The 21,243-nt window shown below is 42.9% G+C and overlaps 2 protein-coding genes across 3 annotated transcripts; both read left to right on the plus strand.

The window, feature by feature from the left end:
• Positions 1-757: 757 nt before the first annotated feature.
• cacng3a (calcium channel, voltage-dependent, gamma subunit 3a) lies at positions 758-4,267 on the plus strand. Its single transcript, XM_085355742.1, has 4 exons — positions 758-968; positions 2,679-2,762; positions 2,863-3,003; positions 3,702-4,267. The coding sequence occupies exons 1-4, from the start codon at positions 758-760 to the stop codon at positions 4,265-4,267; spliced, it is 1,002 nt and encodes a 333-aa protein (XP_085211868.1).
• A 3,981-nt stretch (positions 4,268-8,248) lies between these two features.
• Positions 8,249-20,231, plus strand: LOC146630310 (uncharacterized). 2 transcript variants are annotated; one of them, XM_085356842.1, is made up of 20 exons: positions 8,249-9,389; positions 9,823-9,922; positions 10,067-10,106; positions 12,545-12,586; positions 12,713-12,801; positions 12,920-13,016; positions 13,164-13,306; positions 13,426-13,598; positions 13,702-13,805; positions 13,899-14,293; positions 14,377-14,440; positions 14,576-14,633; positions 14,728-14,809; positions 14,895-15,221; positions 15,397-15,492; positions 15,629-17,243; positions 17,335-18,044; positions 18,162-18,232; positions 18,348-18,435; positions 19,045-20,231. In XM_085356842.1, the coding sequence occupies exons 1-20, from the start codon at positions 9,224-9,226 to the stop codon at positions 20,021-20,023; spliced, it is 5,439 nt and encodes a 1,812-aa protein (XP_085212968.1). In that variant the 5' UTR covers positions 8,249-9,223; the 3' UTR covers positions 20,024-20,231. The 2 variants fall into 2 exon arrangements, with proteins under 2 accessions (XP_085212968.1, XP_085212969.1); XM_085356843.1 differs by having other exon boundaries at positions 13,170-13,306.
• The last annotated feature ends 1,012 nt before the right edge of the window (positions 20,232-21,243 follow it).

Genomic DNA, 21,243 nt, shown 5'->3' on the forward strand with positions numbered 1-21,243 from the left:
CACTGAGGCAAAGTGGAAAACCGTTCTCTGGTCAGATTAATCAAAATTTGCTAATTTTTATATTTTTTCAAAAACATGGATGTTGCATCCTACAGGCTAAAGAGGAGAGAGACCAAAGAAGCTCTGCTGTAATGTTCACGGGCACTTATCTCCACTTTAAGACTGAATTTAAAATGTAAAGTTGCCTTTTTGCAGTTCTAAATTGAAGTGTTTTTAGGCTGAGTTAAAGGTTTTATTGTGTCTTTGCCAGAAAATAATGCGCACTACTTTCTGCTCTCTTGCTGCTCTCCATGGTGCTGACCTGGTGGACTATGAACTGGTTTGCATGAAGCCTGTGCTATTCTTAGTGACAGGGACACACACACACACGGACAAATGCACACACACATGCAATCAGACAGGCGGGGTCATTCTGCAGACTGAGCCCGTGCAGAGTTGGGCTACAACAAACTAGAACGAGTCGAGAAACATGCCGCTGATGCCATTTTCTCCAGACTACTTTCCTCTATCATTTCCTCCAACTTTCAGCGCCGTTTCTTTACTTGTTCTGCACAGCCAACAAGATGACATCAAGCTTCTGTGCCTTTAACATGGAAACATCTTTGTGAACAAAGTTTTATAGTTTAGAGGAAAATGGGGCGGCAGAAGATGTGCTCGGAGTTTCCTTCCTGGATCAACTCAAAGATCAGACACAGAGGGAAAGTTTTGAACAACCTCTAAACTCTGCCAGACTCGGTCCTCAGAGGGAGGAGGAGACATGAGGGTGTTTAACCGGGGTGTGCTGATGCTTCTGACCACAGCAGGGGCTTTCTGTGCCTTCAGCCTCATGACCATCGCCGTGGGAACGGACTATTGGCTGTACTCCCGAGGGGTGTGCCGCTCTAAGACCCTGAGCGACAACGAGACGGTCCGCAAGAACGAAGAGGTCCTGACCCACTCCGGTCTGTGGAGGACCTGCTGCACAGAGGGTGGGAGTCACACTACACCTGCATGTGGTTTCACATTAGAAGCTTATAAAACAGCCCAGAGTGAAACACAACAAAAATGGTCAATCTAAACATAGTAAATATGCACTATGGTGTGTTTATGTGACTATGACTTGTTAATCTAATAAATTAAATAGGATATAAATGGGCAACTCAATATTAAATAGCAATAACACTGTCGGTTCTTACAAGCAGGTCTCTAACGGGCTGAATATATAAACAAAGCTGTGCATCATGTTTCTCTATCGGGTGATAATTGCTACATCGATAAATCATACAACAGCAGCTACATAGTAATACTATTACAAAGTATTACAACATAGTAATAGTATTACAGACCTGAAAATGTTCTGCACTCAACAGTTGAGTGGAGTATTTATATTCTGTATCACGAAAAGTAGAAATCCGACATAAAAATACCCTGTTATAGTGATTGTAACTATAAATATGTGACTAATATGTAAAAACTATTTTTTACTTGCACTGTGCAGATGATTTTGATTGTTTGCTGGTGTCATGAGGACACATCTTAAAGAAGACTATAGAGAAGGTTTAGTCCTGGCTATATGATGGATAGAAATGACATTTTTAATTATTCATTTCTCTTTAATAGCACTACCAATACTTCTCTCACCCTATATCCTTGGTTCTGTTTTGCTTTGCTAAGTTTCTGAATGAAGAGAAAATGCTTGGCTTTTCGATTTCCTTCCCACTTCCCTTGCATCCCCTCCCTCTGCTGCTGCCCCTGCCGCCTGTAAAACCAAGCCAACCTAAAAAAGGTTTAATGGAGAGGAAACAGAGCATGCAGAGGTCATCAGTGCTTTAACAGTCTGGTGTGACTGCGTGTTGGTCAGTTTGCCTGCATTGCAAAAAAAAGCCATAAACAGGCAGATAGATGAAGATAATCGTGATGCACGAAAAAAGCGCTCAGAGACAAATTTGTTGTTGAGCCAGATGGAGACAGATGATCTGATCTCTTGTTTCTAATGTGACAATAATTTGAATAACTTTACACCTCACATCTTTTCTCTCAGCCCTATTCGCCGCAGCTTATCTGTTGTTAATGAATGAGTTTTGTTTTGGTAACCATGGGGACCGAGCCACATCATCGATACTGGTCAATCAGGGCGGGCTCACAGGGACACATTTGTCAATACGATCCTGTGTGCGCAAATACTAAAAGGCATCTCGCGGCCAAAGGTTACAAAGGCTGATGTTTGTATTTCCAGGCATCATTATAATGCATCAGAGCCTTCACGGCTTACGAGGGTTATTATCTGTCTGTGCCATATACAGTAGCGTTGAGCGATAGTGGAATATTTGTCTTTTCACTTGAGACAAGCTAAAACTAAAAGTGATCACATGACATGAGTGAGTGTGGACAGCCACTGCAACACTGTGTCCTCCAGGTTTAAAATCTGATAGGCTGAACAAGTGAAGCCATAAAGTGACTCTTTGGGCATGCTCATAACTCACAAGCACAATATAAACACAGTAAAGGGCCACAAGAGGGCACTGATTCATGTTAAACGGTTAGAAGGTGGACAGGTTGAGTAAAAACCGACCTGAGAAGATACCTGTGCATATTTTACATTTGCATCAAGTACAGAAGAAGAGGGAGACAGGGGAAAATGACAAAGCTGAGCAACTTTTGTTACAAAATGATGTAATTGTCTGATTTTCTGTTTTCAGGGACATTTCGGGGTGTTTGCAAGGACATCGATCACTTTCCTGACGATGCAGACTACGAGCAGGACGCTGCTGAATACTTACTGCGTGGGTCTCAAATAATTGCATGAACTTTTAACAGCTGTGATGACAGTGTGAGGTATTTGCGTGGTGTCTTAATACCCTCGTTCTCCTGTCCTCTGCACAGGAGCGGTACGAGCCTCCAGCCTCTTCCCCATCCTCAGTGTGGGGTTATTATTTCTTGGGGGTGTCTGCGTAGCTGCCAGCGAGTTCTACAAGTCACGCTATAATGTCATTCTCACTGCGGGTATACTCTTTGTCTCTGCAGGTCAGACACACAGAGTTGTTTCAGCAGCATGATTATTATTGTGGCTCTTCATTCAGTCCCTTATTAATTCTGAAACACAGAATTAAAAGCTTTTTGTCAGTGATGTTAGATTTTATGTATACCCCCCCCCCCCCCTTTTTTTTTTTTTACTGTTATTAATTAGGTTTTTCTATGTTAGTCTTTCTGGTATTTTTTCTTTTTTTTCTTTTTTAAAAAAAAGTATTTTCTTCAGGTGTTTTAATGGTTGTACTTTCTTGTTGTATGGAGGATCAAAAGGGCCAAAAATAAATAATGATTGAACGACTCAATAATTCTCTATCATTAAATTCATCAAAAGTAATATTAACAGCAAAAGGAAATAAAACATTTTTTTTTAAAACACAATAAAATAAAAATAATGGAAATAAATGGAAATTCATTTAAAGGTAACAAAAATACAAAAAAATAAGAAAATCAAATAGAAACAAGAATTGGTATCATATTTAATTACTTATTGTATTTATTCAGCATTTTTTAACCATTATTGTTATTTCTGGTGCATTTAACTGGTGTCTTTAATTTTTTTTAATTTAACTAATTAAATTTACATTTTTGCACTTTTAGTCCTCCATAGAATGTAGCGTGTCAGTCAACTGCAAAAATTCCTCCACAAATAAACATCTGACTGACCCTCTTCATCTCTATGAACACTACTGCAGGTCTCAGTAACATCATTGGCATCATTGTGTACATATCAGCCAACTCAGGTGACCCCAGCCAGAGCGACAACAAGAAGAGCTACTCCTACGGCTGGTCCTTTTATTTCGGAGCTCTGTCCTTTGTGCTGGCTGAGATGGTGGGCGTCCTGGCAGTGCATGTGTTCATAGAAAAACACAGACAGTTGCGCACTAAGGGCCGGCCTTCGCTCATGAAGCCGCCCATCTCTCGAAGCTCATCGTATTACCGCAACCGTTACTATCAGAACCGCAGCCGCCGGTACAGTTACAGGAGCAACCACAGCGCAGGGGACCCGCACTCCTTCCGAGCATCACTCAGCCGTGACCGGGAGCCGTCCATCTCCGCTGAATCTAAAGTCACCACCATGGCAGGTTTGCCGAAACCAGTGTCAGTGGGCTCAGAGTTCATGCTCTACGCTTTAACCTCGCCTCTCAAAAACAGTAAGATAGACATGGCTGTGGATCATTTAACAGCTGCAGCTGCTCACAACAACACAGAGATGCTGCCTGGAAACTGCGCTTCCAACAGGAGGACCACACCTGTCTAAGAAGAGAGTCCCTGTAAGGCTGAACGTTAGTCGGAGGAGAATAAGCTTTCTCATGTTCTTGCTTGCAAAAGAGAGACATTGTAGACAAGTGCAGGGCTTAGCCTGCCAAATATTTTTTTATGAACTCTTCAGTCAAGAAATAGTGGGAAAACTGCCATTACAATCTCCCAGAGTCAGTCCAACAGTCAGCAACAGTCAACAATTGCACCCCAAGTTATATCCTGGTGTTGCCAGGATATAACTTGGGGTGCAATCAGAAAGTCCAGTTACTCCAACCATTAAAAGCAGAAACCATGTCTGGTTTAAATTTAGCCAATCTCCCCTTCAAGTCTGCTCCTTCTGCAGCTCTGGAATTAAATGGGCGGTGCATTATGTGGTTCAGTGGTTTGCACAGAAAAAGGTCCTGGGTTTGAATCCACTGGCTGGGGCCTTTCTCTGCGGAGTTTGCATGTTGTCCCTGTGACTCTGAGTGCTCACGTTTCCTCCAACAGTCCAAAGATGTGCATGTTAAATTCTGATTTGTCAGTCTCTCTGTGTTACCCCCTGTGGCAGATTAGCAACCTGTTCATGGTCTCCTCAAACTCTTGCCCCATGACAAGCTGAATAGGCTCCACCAGTGCAAGGAACAGTTTGGAGTGAAAGTTCCCCACATGAAGGCAGTGCATCGGATTAGAATGATAGTTATTTCTTAAGATATTTGCAGGGGCTTGCACTAATTCAGAATGAAATCCGGGATGAGAACTTCAGTGCGAAGCTCTACTCTAGAACCTGAAGCGTCCAATAGAGTATATCTGGTGGAATCAACCTGAACTGGTTGCTTCCAGTCTTCAATCTGCAACTAGCTGCAACTTTTTCATTTTTCACATAATTATATATAAGCTAAGGTGTCAGCATTTTGACATGGTGGAGGAGATCCAACATGCACTGTTGAAAGAAAAGTTGAAGTGGTCAGAACAGGGCGTGCAGGGAAGGGTTTAAAATAGGAGCTGTAGGCTTGCAGCACTGCCCAAAGACATGCCCTAATGGGGAAGATGTGTCACATTTAAATCAGGTTATGGTTCACAAGCTGGCACCGCAGAACTTAACGATTGCATCTCCTGATGAAACAAAGCAAGAAAATAAAGCTGTTTGAGATGTTGAAATCAGAGAGACCTTGTCGTTTTTTACTGGAACAATTTTAAAAATGGTCCATCGATGATTTAAATAGTTGCAGAATGTTGTGCAGTTAATTCACTTATCGTTTCAGTTCAAGCAACCAGCTGATCTGTATATTTGACACTCGGAGGAAAAATCAAAGCAAACAAAAACTGAACTTTTAAAAAATAGATTTGTCTCAGTTTTTGTGAGTGTGTGTGTAGTAATAGTCAGTCAGATAGAGAGACAGAAAGGGAGAGGTGCCCGTGAGGAAATAGAAACATTTACAGAAAATACAAAACGCATGAAAGCAACTGAGAATGAATGAATGAATGTCCTGTTCCTGTAGCCTCATTTTTTGTGGACCTATTGCAGAAGATCGAAACCCCATTAAGTGCATTCGAACTCTCTCTGTCTCTCCATGTGTCTAATTGTGTGGCTGAGTGAGTTTTTGTAGCATGTGAGCGTGCATAAGCCCACTGAAAGGGTCTGCCCTCATGGTTATGCCACTTTCTATATGCCTTAAAGAAAGCTTCAAAACTCACATCACAAAAGGTGCTTTTTTAAAATTGTACAGGACATCTCAGTTTCTGGCATCTGGCATTTGCAAGAGAAACTAAGAGAATATTCAAACACAACCCAGCACAGAAGCAAAGGTTTGAACAATACTGATAAACAAAAACAGTTTATCAAAAAAAGGTGACCTCTCCTGTGCTGAGTAATATCAGGGCCTTATTGTGCCTGAACATGCATGAATTAGCTCCGTTACATCTGATGGCAGGGCAGCACAAACAGACACACGTCTGAGAAACCTCAGGTGTTACCATGGCAGCAACGGGATTCAGGCTAGAATTCAAGGTAGGTTATGAATACGCTCACACAAGAAATTACCTGAAAGCACAACTGACTACTTCGGCTACTGTTTCAGCTCCACAAGCTATTTATCGCTACTACACTGCACAGAGTCTACTGTCCAAGGATCCATATGGAAGTATTTAAGTAGTATTTCAAATATTTTTACTAAAAGTAAAAAAAAAAAAAGTGCAAACAAAGGATTCAAACTAATGCCTCAAACAGACTGGAGCCTCTAATCAGAAAGCTTCAATATGATTTAGTTACTAAGCAAACAAAAGTTAAGTTAATGAATAAATTACCAGCAGAGACCAGCCTGCAGTGTCTGAAAGGAGAATGGTGAAGCCAAAGAGACTGATAACATCAGGCCAGCTAACATCAAGATTTACATTTCTTGGGCAATACTCTACAGAAATCATGGTAAAAAAGGTCAAGAGTCAAGAATGGACAAGAATCTATTGAAAATTTCAGCAGACCAATTTTTATATATAACTGTTGAAGTGAGAGCCGAGTAGGCTTAATATTATAGCTGGATTGGTTGGTTTTGTCTGCTGATTAAATTAAACGAAACAAGTTTGATCACAATCTGTAAAACCAAAGGAGTGCGCTAAAAGTCACTAAAATGTTTGGCATATCAAAAGAACTGACGAACCAACTTTTTTTTTTCCTACTACTTTTCTCTGAGGAGGTGCACTCGAGGCTCTTAATTAAAGAATGGGTTATAAATAGAGCAGCAAGCTTTGTGAAGCCGTTGCTTTTCTCTCATTGAAATGGGAACTTTCAGTCACTACTATATTAAGATCACAACTTGCTGTGAGGTATGTGTAATATGTTTCAGTTTCCTTCAGACTTTACAACAACATCCCAAAAATGTCACCACTGGCCTTTCCTCTTTAACACTAGCATTCGTATCAGGACATCATTGGTTATTTATGAAGACCTGAAGCACAAAAACATTTCTACTGTGTTTTACAGGAAATGGGATGAATCAGCAAAATAAAGGTACTGCTTAAAGTCATCAGGATCTGATATTTTTCCACCACTGAAGAAACAAAACAAATACAATGAATAAATTAAAAAAAAATTCCCAGGCAAAGGTAAATCTAAATTAAAGGGTTATTTTTGCAAAATGTCAAGCAAGGTATCTTAAAATTAGAGGTACAAACTTTAAAAGAAATCTCTGAAACATCTCCTTGCTGCATAGAATATATTGTATAAAACAATACTTTACAGTTTTATACAATAAAGACAAAAACAACTGATTCTCGAGAGGATGGATGGTAAAGTGGTAAAGAGTTTCAAGTTCATATTACATTATTTAATATTATTTCTAACAAATTAATTGTACAGTGTAAGGGTGTGACTTTTTTTAGTGACTGAAACAGGTTTCCATACACATATGAAATGGTTATTTTGTTTTAAATGACATTGGTTTAAAATGAATTTAAATACATGTAATATAACCAAAATGTATATTAATTATCAATAAAACTTTAGTGCACTAATGTATAATTGCCATGAACTAACAATCAGTTAAAGTTACAATTTAAAACACAAAATCCATCCATCTACAAATACCAGTTGCCCAGCATCCAGCCATCTTTATTGTCCCGTCTTCCTCCCCTCACTCCTAACTCAGGTGACCGATTCGGCCAGAGATTTCTTCCTGTTAAATTGACTTTTTCCTTTCCACTGTCCAAGTGTTTGTTCATAGGGGGTAGTGTGATTGTTGTTGTTTTGGGGTTTTATATATTATTTTTGGTGTCTTTCTTTATCTTAAAATATAAAGTGTCTTGAGACGACAGGCTCTTGTGAAATAGCGCAATATTACGAAAATTAAATGATTAGTGCACAGATATTGTGGGGTTTCACTCAGTTAACTTTTTTGAGCAATAAAAGCTGAGGGTGGCAGTAAAATGCAACGCCGCAGCTGCCACTTTTCATTGCCTCAAAGAAGAAGCAGACACTGACGACATCCGGTTCCGTCCAGCGCCATTTTGATGAAACAGCGAGGAGACGATCGTCTGGGATCAGCGACATGGATTTAATGGATTTACACTGAAGAATCATCCGGATTCAAAACTTTATTTTCTGTGGTGGGACATAACCGTGGAGTGAAGAGGAACCTTTTCGTCCTGACTGCAGACGGTGGATTTTTGCCCCAAAGTTTAGCGTGACACCATTGTCAGCAATAGCAGCGTTAGCCGTTAGCTTTTGTTAGGCCTGCTTTCATGTTGTGTTGAGTTGCGTTAGCTAATCTCGAGGTGTCGCATGTTAGCCTTGACATTAGCTTAACATTTACACGGAACATTTCGATTTAAGATTAACCTTTTCGGAGGGGTCTAAACAGTAGTGTGACTCCTGTGGACTGGCCGTGGAGCATTTCACGCAGTTTTGTGGACTTTTTGTGGAGCTCGGTGGTGTTTTGTTTCTATAAATTACAAACTGTACCGAAAAGGCAAAACACTACCGCGAGGACTGGGGAAGCCCCAGGCCCGCTGCTAGCTGCAGTGCGGCTGACCGGGTTTTCCAGCAAGGACAATTCACGACGGACTTGACCTCATTTACCCATGTAACATATTCACACTGTGCTGCATGGACTCTTTTGGATTTGGTGGCACCTTGTTGTATTTTCTTGGACTTTAAAGAACTGAAGAGGCACACGGCGCCGCTCCATGGCGCTTTGGCCTCGCTGCTCGATTATTTTTCATTTCCAGTAATAATGACTGTGTCGTCATCTGCGAGCTCAACCTTTTCCCCATATTAGTCCTTTCTTTGTCCAGTGTTTCAGCGAATAATACAGAAGGTTTACCCATTAAAGTCACCAGATTTAGCCTCCTGTGTTCAGTGTTGACGCTTTCATTTTGTTATACCAGGCCTGTGTTTTTTTTTCTTTGTTCTTAACTTGATAAGTGCTTAGACTTGTTTAAAAAAAAAAGAGAGAGAGAAATCCAAACAAAACAAAAAAAAATGTCGTGTGTTCACTATAAGTTTTCTTCCAAACTGGACTATAATACAGTCACTTTCGATGGGCTGCATATCACTCTCAGCGAGCTTAAAAGGCAGATTATGGCCCGGGAACGGCTCAAGGCCACAGACTGCGACCTGCAGATCACCAATGCGCAGACTCGAGAAGGTACGCCATGAGCTGACTCTTTACATTATGGGAGAAGCATAATCAGATACTTTGGGAAGAGGCAGCGCATGATATCTAGGTATAGGGCTTTTGCTGGGAAAACACAAACAGGGCTAGAATATGTACAAATCCATTGGGATCTACAACATGCCTCTAATAATTTCTTTAAAACAGTTTGACATTCTAGGATTTACTTTATTTGTCCCAAGCAGTTTCATGTACACTGAACCTCCAATCTAATATTTGAGAACGAGCTTTTAATGTCTATTTTTATAAAGGCTTTGTCATTATTTAGTGCTTATTTTAACTGTCACAGCTATTCAGCCTTAGTTGAAGCCCTGGGATCGCATAAGCTGTAAATACTGGGATTTTTCTGTATTTCATAAATATTTTGTAAACTCATTGGATTTCTGTTCTGTGTGGTGTTTCACAGAATACACAGACGATGAAGCCCACATCCCAAAACACTCGTCTGTGATCGTCCGCCGCACCCCGATTGGTGGAGTAAAACCTGCTGGCAGGACGTTCATTGTGTATGTATACATAAAATCTAACGTTGCAGCCTGAGTCATGATTACAGTGTAGTCACCAGTGGATTTTAAATGATAGAGAAATCTCTAGGTTATGTTTGTTCCTTTTGTGCCAGTAGCTTACTACTTTTTTTCTGTTTTCCGCAGAGATCGTTCTGACACAGCTGTGGTGGGACCTCCTAGACCCGTATGTAAAACAAAACCCAAAAACAACACACTCTCCTTCCTCACCCCTCTGTCTCTCTCTCGCCCCCTTCTTTCTGGCTTTAGTCACCTTTCTCAAGAACATCCTGTCAACAATGATAAAGTTGTATCTTCTGTTCACTGTGTGTTGGCTACATTTGTGTTGAGCTCTCGACCTCTGTGTGTTATTTGATGTCTTTTTTTGAGGGTTTCCTGGAGTCACTAAGGTTAAAGTAGTTTGTTGTTTCTCTCTAAAAACCCGGGTTGTCTGCCTTTTTTTTTTATTTTGAAATGAACAAATTAAAAGTACACTGTGTGAATGAGATGAGGCCGCTAAGAGAAACAACAGACTAGCCACCATGTTTTTGTAATGCTCTGAACTGAAACTGTTGATAATTAACATGGCAAGCAATTTAAACTGTTAATGACTGTATTTCATAATGAAATGGTTATGTAGCCTGATTTATGCCAGGCAAATGTTTTGAAGGGGTTTGTAAAAGGAAGTATGGTATTTTTGTATTCATAATACATTGTCATTTATTTTCTGTGAAAATATTTTCTGTGGTTTATAAACCCAAAGAAGGAAAGTGTGATTAATTTATATAAACTTATCTTACATAATGAGTGGAATAGATTTGCCACTGACTCTTATTCATTTTATGAGCTTAACCTGCTAAACATACACATTCTCAGATATTTTGTTAAGTCAAAACTTCTGTCATTTATTTTGTCCTGTACAATTTAATCATGAAGATGTTCTGTTCTGCACTGAATATGGACTGCACATAACCCTTAAACTTTGAAGGCTCGCATTTACATTGCTGTGCTGAGATACACTGAATCTAGCCAGATTCCTCAGTGCCTCTTGTGCAAGGAAACCAGTTCAAAGTGTGTTTTTGTTTGTTTTTTTGTTTGTTTTTTACAAAACTGTGGTTTTTTGGGGGGGATCATTACGAAGCTAGACCACACTGTGCTAAGACACAGTATCAGTAAATATCCTTCCATGGTTGCTGCAGTGCAAAGTATGCTGGTGTAGTGTGTCCTGTAAGCTGTAAGCTGCAGACCCTGTCAATAAAGTTGTTGAGTGGTTCAGTGTCAGAACCGCTTGCACCAGATCCCTGTGTGTTCCCTCCACAGCTTTCTGCAATACCCAGTGTTTCCTCTGAGCCTGCTTATCATGATGGATATCCCACCCTGCTGGCTTTTTTTGTTTACTAACATTTAGCCTTTATTACTTAAAAAAAGAAGAGAGATCAAATTTTTTATGTGGGTGTAAAATGTGACCCTTTGTCCACTCTTGACAGAACCATCCCTCCTCCGCTTTCTGTCGTGACGTTGGTGGTGTTGTAGGGCTGTTAAAGGGAACAGGTTAAGAGAATAAGTGACAACAGCGGTTACTTCATTTTCCTTCCACCAGGCATTTTTTATTTCACCCACCCCCTCAACAGAAAGATCTCTACACTTGTGCCTTATCAGCTCTACATACTTGACAGCTTCCTGTGTCTGCATTTTTTTTTTTTTAATAGGTTGGCTCTGCTCCTTGCTAGCTCATTAGTTTACAGAAAGCATTCTTGAACTTTTTGATGAGTTTTGAATATTTGTGACAACTTCGTTTGACAAGCTGGTGCAAAAACTTAAATCACTGTGCCCTAGTGAGGGGAAACTGCATACTTAAATTAAATGTCAAGTATTCCTTTGAGAAAATTGCCCTCTGCTACCCACTGCAGAAGAAGCTTTGGATATAGGATTTAGAGGGATGTGTTGGTAGTATTTGCTGATAAGCCCCAAATACTTAAGGAGGCGTGATGTGTTTAAGCAGAAGCTCTTGGACATTACCATAGTTAAAGGCTCGGAAGACTTGCATATGCTAAAGAACAGCAAAAGTAGATGTTTTTACAATTTTCTGTCTCGTCATGAGTTCTTAAACATGCGACTAAAGCGCACAATCTCATTTAAATTTTTTTGGTGCTGTAATACTTTTGTTGCTTTGCAAAGGCAGTAGATAATACATTCAGTATGGAGTTTGCATCACATCGCTGTGTGTTTTTTGGGTATTTGTATTTTACTCTATTCCCCCCCAAAGATCTCATCCATGTAAAAAATCTCTGAAAAGACACAAGCTTAGAGGCTTTCAGAGTATTAGTTTTTTTTCCTTCTAGATTTGCTGACTATTTAGAGGAGTTGGACTTAAAACGGCACGCACCACTTGTAATCCACGTGTTGATTTTTTTTATTTCTTTTGTTAATTGCTACTCGTGCATTACCTTTGTCAGGCACTTTGGAGGCTAAACAGAGGTGCTAATTTTGTTTGAAGAAACAAACGGAGGCTCTAAGGGATTGGTCACAGATGTGGTGGGGAACTGTCGGGGCTCTTGTCTTCCAGTGTGTCTAAAATCTATCATGTTAATACCTTTTAATATATGTGCTCTGATTCTCCTGCAGACGGACTCTTCTCCTTCGTTGTCGTTCGCCCAACTTGCGAAGGTACTGTTTCTGTGTATGCTTGCTGTAACGCCAGAAAAGCTAAAAAGATGGGTTGTTTTTTTTGGTTTTTTCTTGAGGGGTTGACATTGTTCTGATTCTTATATCTCTTCTAAATCAATGTTTTAGACTGCTAACCTGGTTGACGCAAATGCATCCGAGGAGGACAAGATTAAAGCCATGATGACTCAGTCGAATCACGAATATGATCCAATACAGTTAGTATACAATCGCCACACTTGAGCATCTAATTAAATTCAAAATGAAGCATGTAATGTGTATTTCAATTCATTGTCTAGCTGGGCGTGTGTTTAACTCTGTAACTTGTGCCTCCAGTTACTCCAAGAAGGCAGTCGGACCTCCACCTGCTCACTACACCTGCTTTCGTTGTGGAAAGGCCGGTCACTACATTCGACAGTGCCCCATGCTAATGGTAATTAACAGTATTGTTTGATCTTTGTCTGTGTTGCTATATTTTACAACATTGTTGTGTAACGTCTAAAAAAGTAACCGTCATGTTTTGGTTAATGTTAATTTTTGTTGTTTTGGGTTTTCTTTTTTTGCCTTTTTACATTTTGAGGTTCAGGATAAAAGTGTGGAGGGTCCCAAGCCAGTACGAATTAGTAAGGGGATACCACAGAGCTTCATGGTGAAAGCAGAGCCAGGTGCCAAGGGAGCCATGTTAACCAGCACAGGAGAATACGCCATACCTGCTATAGATGCGTACGTGCCAATCACTGACATACGCCTACACATGGCGTTTCATATACACTTTATAGCACATTAAGTTATGTCTTAGTTGGTAATTATCCATATTGCTGGTGCATTTGTTTTGTTAACAGGGAAGCATACGCACAGGGAAAGAAGGAGCGCCCTCCATTTGTTCCACATGAACAGTCGTCATCTGAGGATGAAAACGATCCAATCCCTGATGAGCTCCTGTGTCCGATCTGCAATGACCTGATGACAGATGCCGTAGTCATACCTTGCTGTGGAAACAGCTACTGCGATGACTGTGAGTTCTCAAAATGTAGACGATAAAAAAAGATTTTAAGTGATTTTTTTTTTTTTGTGTGTGTGCGTGAGCTTTTGTCTAAATAAGATCCGTCTGTTTTCAGGTATTAGGACTGCCCTGTTGGACTCAGAGGAGCACATCTGCTTCACGTGCAAACAGTCAGATGTGTCACCTGATAATCTCATTGCCAACAAGTTTCTTCGACAGGTAGTGCTTTCAAACGTTTGCAGTCTGATGTGGTATTAGTTTAATTTGACTGTTTTTGTAAGTGCTGGATTATGTGTTTGCCTTCTTATGTAGGCTGTAAACAACTTTAAGAATGAGACAGGATACACCAAACATGGGCGCAAGCAGGCCCAACACACAGCTCCGCCTCCACCGCGGCCACAGCTGGTCAGGCCTCTGCACTCGAGACAGCAGGACCCGCTGCTGGCCAATGTCACTCAACCACCTCCTACAAATGTACCAACCACCACGGCCCCTCAAACACAGGCCCCACCTACTGCACCTGCTCCTTCTATTCCTTCTCCTGCACCACCTGCTGCGTCTACTCCACCGCCTGCTTCTCCTTCCCCTGCTGCTGCTTCTATTGTCGAGGAAAAAGAAGCTTCGCCAGTCCCTGCACCGGCTGTTGATCGCCGTTCTCCTATGCACTCGACCAACTCCACCGACCAGGGTGAACCACCCCCACCAGGGTAAGTTTACACTGAGATATTCCATGAAAAATTCAGTTCAAAGAAGCCTTTCTTGCCAGACACTGTCTCTATTTGTGTTTCAGGGAGACGCGTCCAGAACCTAAAGGGACAACTGATTCATCAGGACCCTCAGAAAGTGGCTCACAGGTGGGTCCTTCCTGAATAGTGACTTGTTTGCGAGGTTATGTTAGTTAGAGCACCAAAACATAGGTTTTTCATCATGTTAACCTTTTTTCTCTTTCTCTCTCTCTTTTTAAAAAAACCCCATAATTTCTCCCACAGAGCTACACTTTACCAGTGATTGGCCAACTGCCACCTACAAGACCATCTCATCAGTCAGGTCAGAAGATCAATTTATTCATTTAAGCAGATCTGATGAGCTTAAAGGGAAGACATTTGGCAACTAACAGCCTGCCTGCTCTCTGCTCTTTTAGGTCACCATTCACGGACAAATCACTCTCACAGAGTAGGAGCAGTAGCAGCACCAGCAGCAGCAGGCGGAGGTGGCAGACACTGGTAAATCTTGCTTATGCACTATGAACTGTGAAGTGTTTGTGATGTAACATCAGTTCTGTAAAGTCTTTTGTGTACATCTTTACAGGTACCGAAGTAGAGGAGAGCACCCCTCCAGTCGCCTGCACACAGCTCCACCTCCTGTACCTAGTCCTCAGGTGTACCCATCTCCAGCCCTGTATCCACCTCCACCTCAGGCTTACCCTCCTCCATACAGTGCTGGTCCTGGCCTTATTCCTCCTCCTGCTATGAGTTACCAGCCCCAGCCTGTTTATCCCCCTGGACCAACAGTTCTCAACCCCCCCTGGGTTCCCCCTGGTACCCAGCCCCCTCTAGTCCCTCTTCCACCCACCCTCCCACAGCCACCTCTCTGTAAGGAAGACTTCTACAGGCCAAGGCATCACAGACAGGACAAGTGAGTGGGTTCTTTTTGTTTTAGGGGTCTAACGACAGACTGTGGTGGCACATGTGAAAACCATGTAGCACCAGACATAACTCAGGATTGCAATTGTGAACAGTTATTTTATTTTGGAGTTTCACCACAAGAGACGACCTGGAATGTTTCTGAGTGTTTAATTTTGTTTACATAGGGTTACCTCCAAGCTGGATGAGTTCACTAAAGACTTCCACAAAGAGCTAATGAAATACCGAAATGCACCAAAGAGAAGAAAGCGATCTTACTCCAGGTATTTATTACATAACGAAACTTGTTTATGCACAAAGCTTTTAAAGGCATTTGTTGCATTTTTGCGTAATCCTTCTTTCAACCCTTCATTCACTCTGTTCATTCCTTCTTTTTCCTGCCCGACTCTCTTCTTCCAGGTCCAGGTCATTCAGTCGATCTCCATTTAGCCGCTCTCCTTACTCGCGCTCTCGGTCCAGATCAAGATCTAGATCCAGATCCAGGTCTTACTCTTATTCACCGAGCCGATCCCGCTCTCGTTCACGATCCCATGGCAGGTCCTATCCTCGCTCGCCTTATTCCAGACGTAACGGACGCAGTTATGGACGCTCACGGTCAAGGTCCCGATCTCGTTCGAGGTCTTATGGGTACCGTCGCTCTGGCTCACCACGATCTCCTCCCTCCTACCGGGGAGGAGGCTGGGAGGGGCCAGAAGGGCCTTACAGGTCTAGGTCACGATCTCGCTCCCCTGGGGCATACCGGAGCCGCAGCCCTGGCGGACGAAAGCTACCTCCACGCGAGCTACCACCATATGAACTGAAGGGTCCGAGTCCCGCAGGCCCCGAGCGCTTTGAAAGGGAAAGGCGCCAGTGGGAAAAGGAGTATGTAGACTGGTACAACAAATACTACAAAGAATACGATAGCCAACACCCTTCACTGCATCACAGAGGTCATGGCAGCAGAGACAGAGAGAGGGACAGATTGTCCCCTTTATCCAGAGATTACTCACCCCAGGGGAGAGGGAGAAGAGGGAGAGAGGAGAGAGCTGGTCCACCTCACCATCCCCCGTCCTCTTCCTCGTCAGGGACAAAGTCCAGCACTAAAGTCCTGAAAACAAAGAAGATAAAAAAGAAGAAAGCTGGAGAAGAACCAGAGGCGTCGCAACAGCCGGTGGACAGAGGCGATGCCACTCCGGTCAGAGACGAACCCATGGACGATGTACCGTCACACACAAAAACACCTCCCATCTCTTCAAGGCCTGCTGTTAACACTGCGTCATCTAAAGCCCCGCCCTCTAAGAGCACTGCTTCATCTGTTAAATCTTCAACCAAGTCTGCATCAAAAACTCAATCTGAAAAAACGAAGAAGGACAAAGTTCAGAAAGTAAAGCCTAAAGCAAAGACGGAGCCGGTCAAGGTAAAGCCGGACAAAATGAAGAAAAAGACCGGAGAAGGAGTTTTGGCAAAAAAGAAAGACCCCTCATCATCTTCCTCTTCCTCCTCAGCTGTTAAACCTTTAAAGAGTGTTAAAGCCAAACCAGAAGACACCCACAACTCGACTACCTCTAAAAAAGAAAAGGGTAAGAGCTCCGTTGTGAGGCCTTCACTTGTGAAGACCCCTCCACAGTCCTCCCATAACCAACCTCTGCCTCATCCCCCGCTTCATGACAGCCCCCGATCCAGCCATGACATGCGGGGAAGAAAAAATCTTCCACAGGGCGGTGGTCTCCTTCCTCACCCCCATCAACACGGTCTCCCACTCCTCCCCCGACCTTCATCCCCAGTGGACAACCGGAGGAGGATGGGAGAGGAGGGTCGCTCTTTACTTGGACCTCCTCCCGGAAAGCTGAGGAGAATAGATGGCCTAGGAGGTGGAGTGGATATCATGTCCCACTCGCATTTGCCTCATCAGCCCCCACTCCACAGACTCCCACCTTCCTCTGACAGGCCTGGTATCCTTCCGCATCCAGGGAGCCGCGAGCTTGGCCGGGGTGAAACGGATCGAGCAGCCATCAGACCTCTAATGGACCTTCAGGTAGGTCCTCAGAAACTTTTGTTAAACGTATTTTTCCTACTGATTTCCCCTAATTTAACTCCGTTTGAACATTTTGTTTTTGCATCTGCAGGTTAAGCCAGTAAGAATAATCAAGTTGAACAGAGATATGGGGAGAAGAGGCAGCACTGAGGCAGCGGCCTTGGATGAAACTTCATCTGGTCACGAAAAGAACGCCTCAATCTCAGAGCGATCAGCTGGCACAAGCATTTCTGAAGCAGACCGGCACAGTAGTGCAGCAGAAGTAGCTAGAAGAAAAGAGCGCTCTGCATCTGCGGAGAGGGGAGTCTCCAGAGAGAGACCTGGCAGTGGCGGAGAGGGGCAGCACATCTCAGACAGAGAGCAGGACAGAAGCTCTGGAGTGGACAGAGAGCGAGAGAGGTCTGGTTCAGACAGAGAGCGAGAGAGGTCTGGTTCAGACAGAGAGCGAGAGAGGTCTGGTTCAGACAGAGAGCGAGAGAGGTCTGGTTCAGACAGAGAGCGAGAGAGGTCTGGTTTAGACAGAGACAGAGGTCAGGGGTCTGACAGAGACCGAGACAAGGACAGAATCGCCCAAAAGGTGGCGGTTGCATCGGAGAGAGACACGGAGGGTGAGAGGGCGTCGAAGGCAGAACGAAAAAACTCAGGCGGCGCGAGCGGGGGAGGCAGATCTGTCAGCCTGGATAAAATGACGATCGGAGAGAAGTCTGCCATCACGAGGAGACAGGCAGACCATCAGGAGAAACCAAGAGCATCTTCTAAGGAGAAGGGCGAGGGCTCAGAAAGAGCCGCTAAACCTGACAGGTCACTACATTTGCTTTTCTGCTTCTCCTTATCCATGACTGAAAGACGCGATGATACATTTGTTCTGTCTGTAAACACAGTTGTTAATAGTTGTAATTATATTCTCTAATTACCCAGGAGTGCGTCCAAGGACAGAACAGAGAGGAGCGTTCCCTCTGGAGAGAAACCAGCTGCTGCTCGCAGAGAAGGTAATTTGAAGCACGAGTCGAGTGTATGGCAGGAAATGATAACTTTGATTTTGTGTCTTGCTATCTAATTACACATTCATTGAACCTTTCCTCTTTCCTCTCACCTCCGTGGAAGCGGTCAAAGACGTTCAGGAGGCTGCTGTAAAGAGCAAACCCAGGATCAGCCGAAAGGCTCTGACAGGCCACATTACAAGCTCCACTAAGTGAGTGCCTTTTCTTTTTTTTCTCCTTATACAGCCTTTAATTTTCACTTCAAAATGTTATGTAGTTTATTTACTTTGTTCCACTCTTCATTTTATGCGTCTGATATTTGCATCTTTAAGTTGTTTCCATTAGGATGGCACGAGAATTTAAATTGTTTCTATCTGTTTCTGTCAGCGGTTCATTAGCAACAGAAGAGGAGTTTGAAAAACGTAATCAGTCTAAAGCTGTTTATTTGGGAGGGCTAGGAAAACTCATTATTTTAGTGTTGCCAAAGCAAAGTAATGAGTTCAGTGGCACAGTGAAACTCACATTGAATTAAATGACTTGTGTAGTTGTGTAATTTTTGTTTTTGTTCTTTGTAAAAATACATTAGACACAAAATATCTTAGGATTAGGGTCTAATTATTGATAGTTATTCAATTTTTTTTAAAATTTTGTGGACATAAAAATAAATTTAAGGTGAAGCAAGTATAAACTGTTGTTGCAGCTCAAGTTTGATAGAAAAGTGTTTCCCAAAGAAAATTGTACTATTGTCTAAACTGTGGTGTCGTATCTGCTCGTATTGAGATGTTTAAGCTTTTCTAAAAACTTGTTTTTCCTTACAAAAGGTCGTCTCATGAAACAAAGCAGGACTCGGAGAAAGACCAGAAGAGTTTGCCTTCGAAACCTGCAGAACAGCCTCCACCGAGCCCCGTAAAAACCCGTGCACGCAGCCCGAGCTTGAGCCCGGTGCTCAGCCCGGCCAGGGAGGAACCGCTCATTCAGCCTCCTCCCCGCTCCAAGTGGGAGAGGGAAGATGACGAAGAAGGCCAGGAAAATGAGCTTAGTGTAACCAAGGAGCCTTCCCCAGTGCTGCAGAGGCCTCGAGGTAGAGAGCTGCAGCAGGAAGCACCTAAGCCTATTAGGACTGAAACCCGGGATGCTACAAGAGAAGAGAGGAAAGGAGCAGTGAAGGAGGAGAAGAAGGGAAGAGCCACAAGGGAAGAGGGTAAGGGTGGTAGGACGGGCCAGACAAACTTGGACAAATCAACCAAAATTAAAATCGTGAGGGAAGAGGGGAGAGGAGTGAGAGAAGAAGGAAGAGCTTCTGCAAGAGAAGAGGAGCGGCGAGGTGGAGGAAGAGAGGAAGGGCGAGTAGCTCCAGGGAAGGAGGAGAGAGCAGCAGAAGTCAGAGGTGGAGGAGGGCGAGAGGAAAGTCGGGCCCCCGAGCCCAGGAGACAGCGTTTGTGCTCCGACCTCGGCCGCGAGACAGACGAGGCAGCTTTCGTGCCCGACTACAGCGAAGGTGAAGGTTCTGAGCCTGAGAGAGGGCGAAGCGGCAGCGCCAGTCTGTCCCTCAGCCAGCGCTCCCACAGCCCCACCCCAAGTAACCACAGCGGCTCAGCCACCACCACGACAGACAAGAAGAAGAAGAAACACAAGAAAGTTAAAAGGCACAAAAAGCACAAGAAACGCAGCAGCCAGGACAAAGAGGCAGAACACAAGAAGCACAAGCACAAGAAAAAGAAACGCAAAAAGAACAAAGACAAAGATGGGGAGGAGGATGAAGAGGGCAGAGAGAAAGGCTCTGCATTAACAGAGGCATAACTCAAAGCTGCAAGGAGATTAGGACGTAAAGATAACGGCTAACGCTGGCATCCTGCTACAAGGAAACTGATAAATGTCAGCTGTTCTGATGCTTCCTGTCTCTGCAGCTCTCCACGGTACCCTTGTTCCTGTAATGCAGAAAGACTGCAGCTGAGGTCTCTTCAATATTCAATGTGAACGTCTTTGCAGACTCTGGGCCGGGGAACAACTGTGCTGTTGTGGTCAAACTAGAGCTGCAGGACTCTGACGTGAACTGCTATGCTATGAATAACACAAACTGTGCTCAGGGATGTGATTTCTTTTTGGCAGAGGAGGAACTGCAGATTATCTGCCTCTGATTCATTTGTAAATATAGATTAACTCTTGCTTTATGTAATAAATTCTCCTCAGTTTGTTTTGCTCACATCCCTGTGTGCTATTCAGGACTTAAATGTGAAACTCTTCACTCCTTTGAGGGCTGTCTTTCTGGAGAACGCTGCCAGCACATTTTAGCTCATTAACCATGAAATCGTATACGCTATTATCATTGTTTTTTCTTCCTTTTTGGCAATTGTTGGTTCAGTTCATGCCGGTATATTTTTTCTTCTTTTTTTTTTCTCTCTCTCTCTTTTTTTTTTGTGATGAATAATTTCCAAGAAAGGCAACGGAAAATTTAATGTTAATGTTATGCTGGTTGATTTGTCTTATTGAACGTGACATAAAATCTGATTGCTACCTGGTAAATTATGAAACTCTGGAAATTTGTGATTAATGGGCTAAAATGAGAAATTACTAATGTGGTCCTTGAAGTTGAAGCAGACTTTTATGCGTTCATGTTACACTGGATTGTATAAGATGTTTATAATACTGACAGATCAGTCAGCATGTTTCTGTTCCAAAGGTTTAGTAGCTAGCACATTGTCAGTGAGCGAATGTGTGTGTGCTGTTGCGAAAGTGAAATGTGATGGAAGTTGAACAAATTGGAGGACAAGACTTCTTACAAAAGATTTTTTTTTTTTATTAAAATGTTTTGACCTCATTAAAATCCCCAAGTTGTGTTTTTTGTTTGTTTCTTGGTGTTTGAAATCTCAGTTGCTTTATGTGCTTCTAATGACTGTAGAAAACATGGATGACCTGACAGCTCCAGAAAAATGAAGCCAAAGCGTCTCTGTGGCTACCTGCTGTCTGGCTGCAGTATAGTTTCATAAGTACTGCCCTCTCCATGTTAGTGGATGGGACTA

The sequence above is a fragment of the Diplotaxodon limnothrissa genome, linkage group LG6 (assembly GCF_057381915.1).
Source record: "Diplotaxodon limnothrissa isolate DT_005_m linkage group LG6, D_limnothrissa_male_GT1.1, whole genome shotgun sequence".
Lineage (NCBI taxonomy): Eukaryota > Metazoa > Chordata > Actinopteri > Cichliformes > Cichlidae > Diplotaxodon > Diplotaxodon limnothrissa.

Bases quoted from the DNA above. Each gene is read 5' to 3' on its own strand.
- cacng3a (XM_085355742.1), top strand. From the start codon at position 758: ATGAGGGTGTTTAACCGGGGTGTGCTGATGCTTCTGACCACAGCAGGG. The intron at 969-2,678 runs GTGGGAGTCACA...TTCTGTTTTCAG, and splicing joins GAGGACCTGCTGCACAGAGG to GGACATTTCGGGGTGTTTGC. The intron at 3,004-3,701 runs GTCAGACACACA...ACACTACTGCAG, and splicing joins TATACTCTTTGTCTCTGCAG to GTCTCAGTAACATCATTGGC.
- LOC146630310 (XM_085356842.1), top strand. From the start codon at position 9,224: ATGTCGTGTGTTCACTATAAGTTTTCTTCCAAACTGGACTATAATACA. The intron at 9,923-10,066 runs GTATGTATACAT...TGTTTTCCGCAG, and splicing joins GCTGGCAGGACGTTCATTGT to AGATCGTTCTGACACAGCTG. The intron at 18,436-19,044 runs GTGAGTGCCTTT...TCCTTACAAAAG, and splicing joins CACATTACAAGCTCCACTAA to GTCGTCTCATGAAACAAAGC.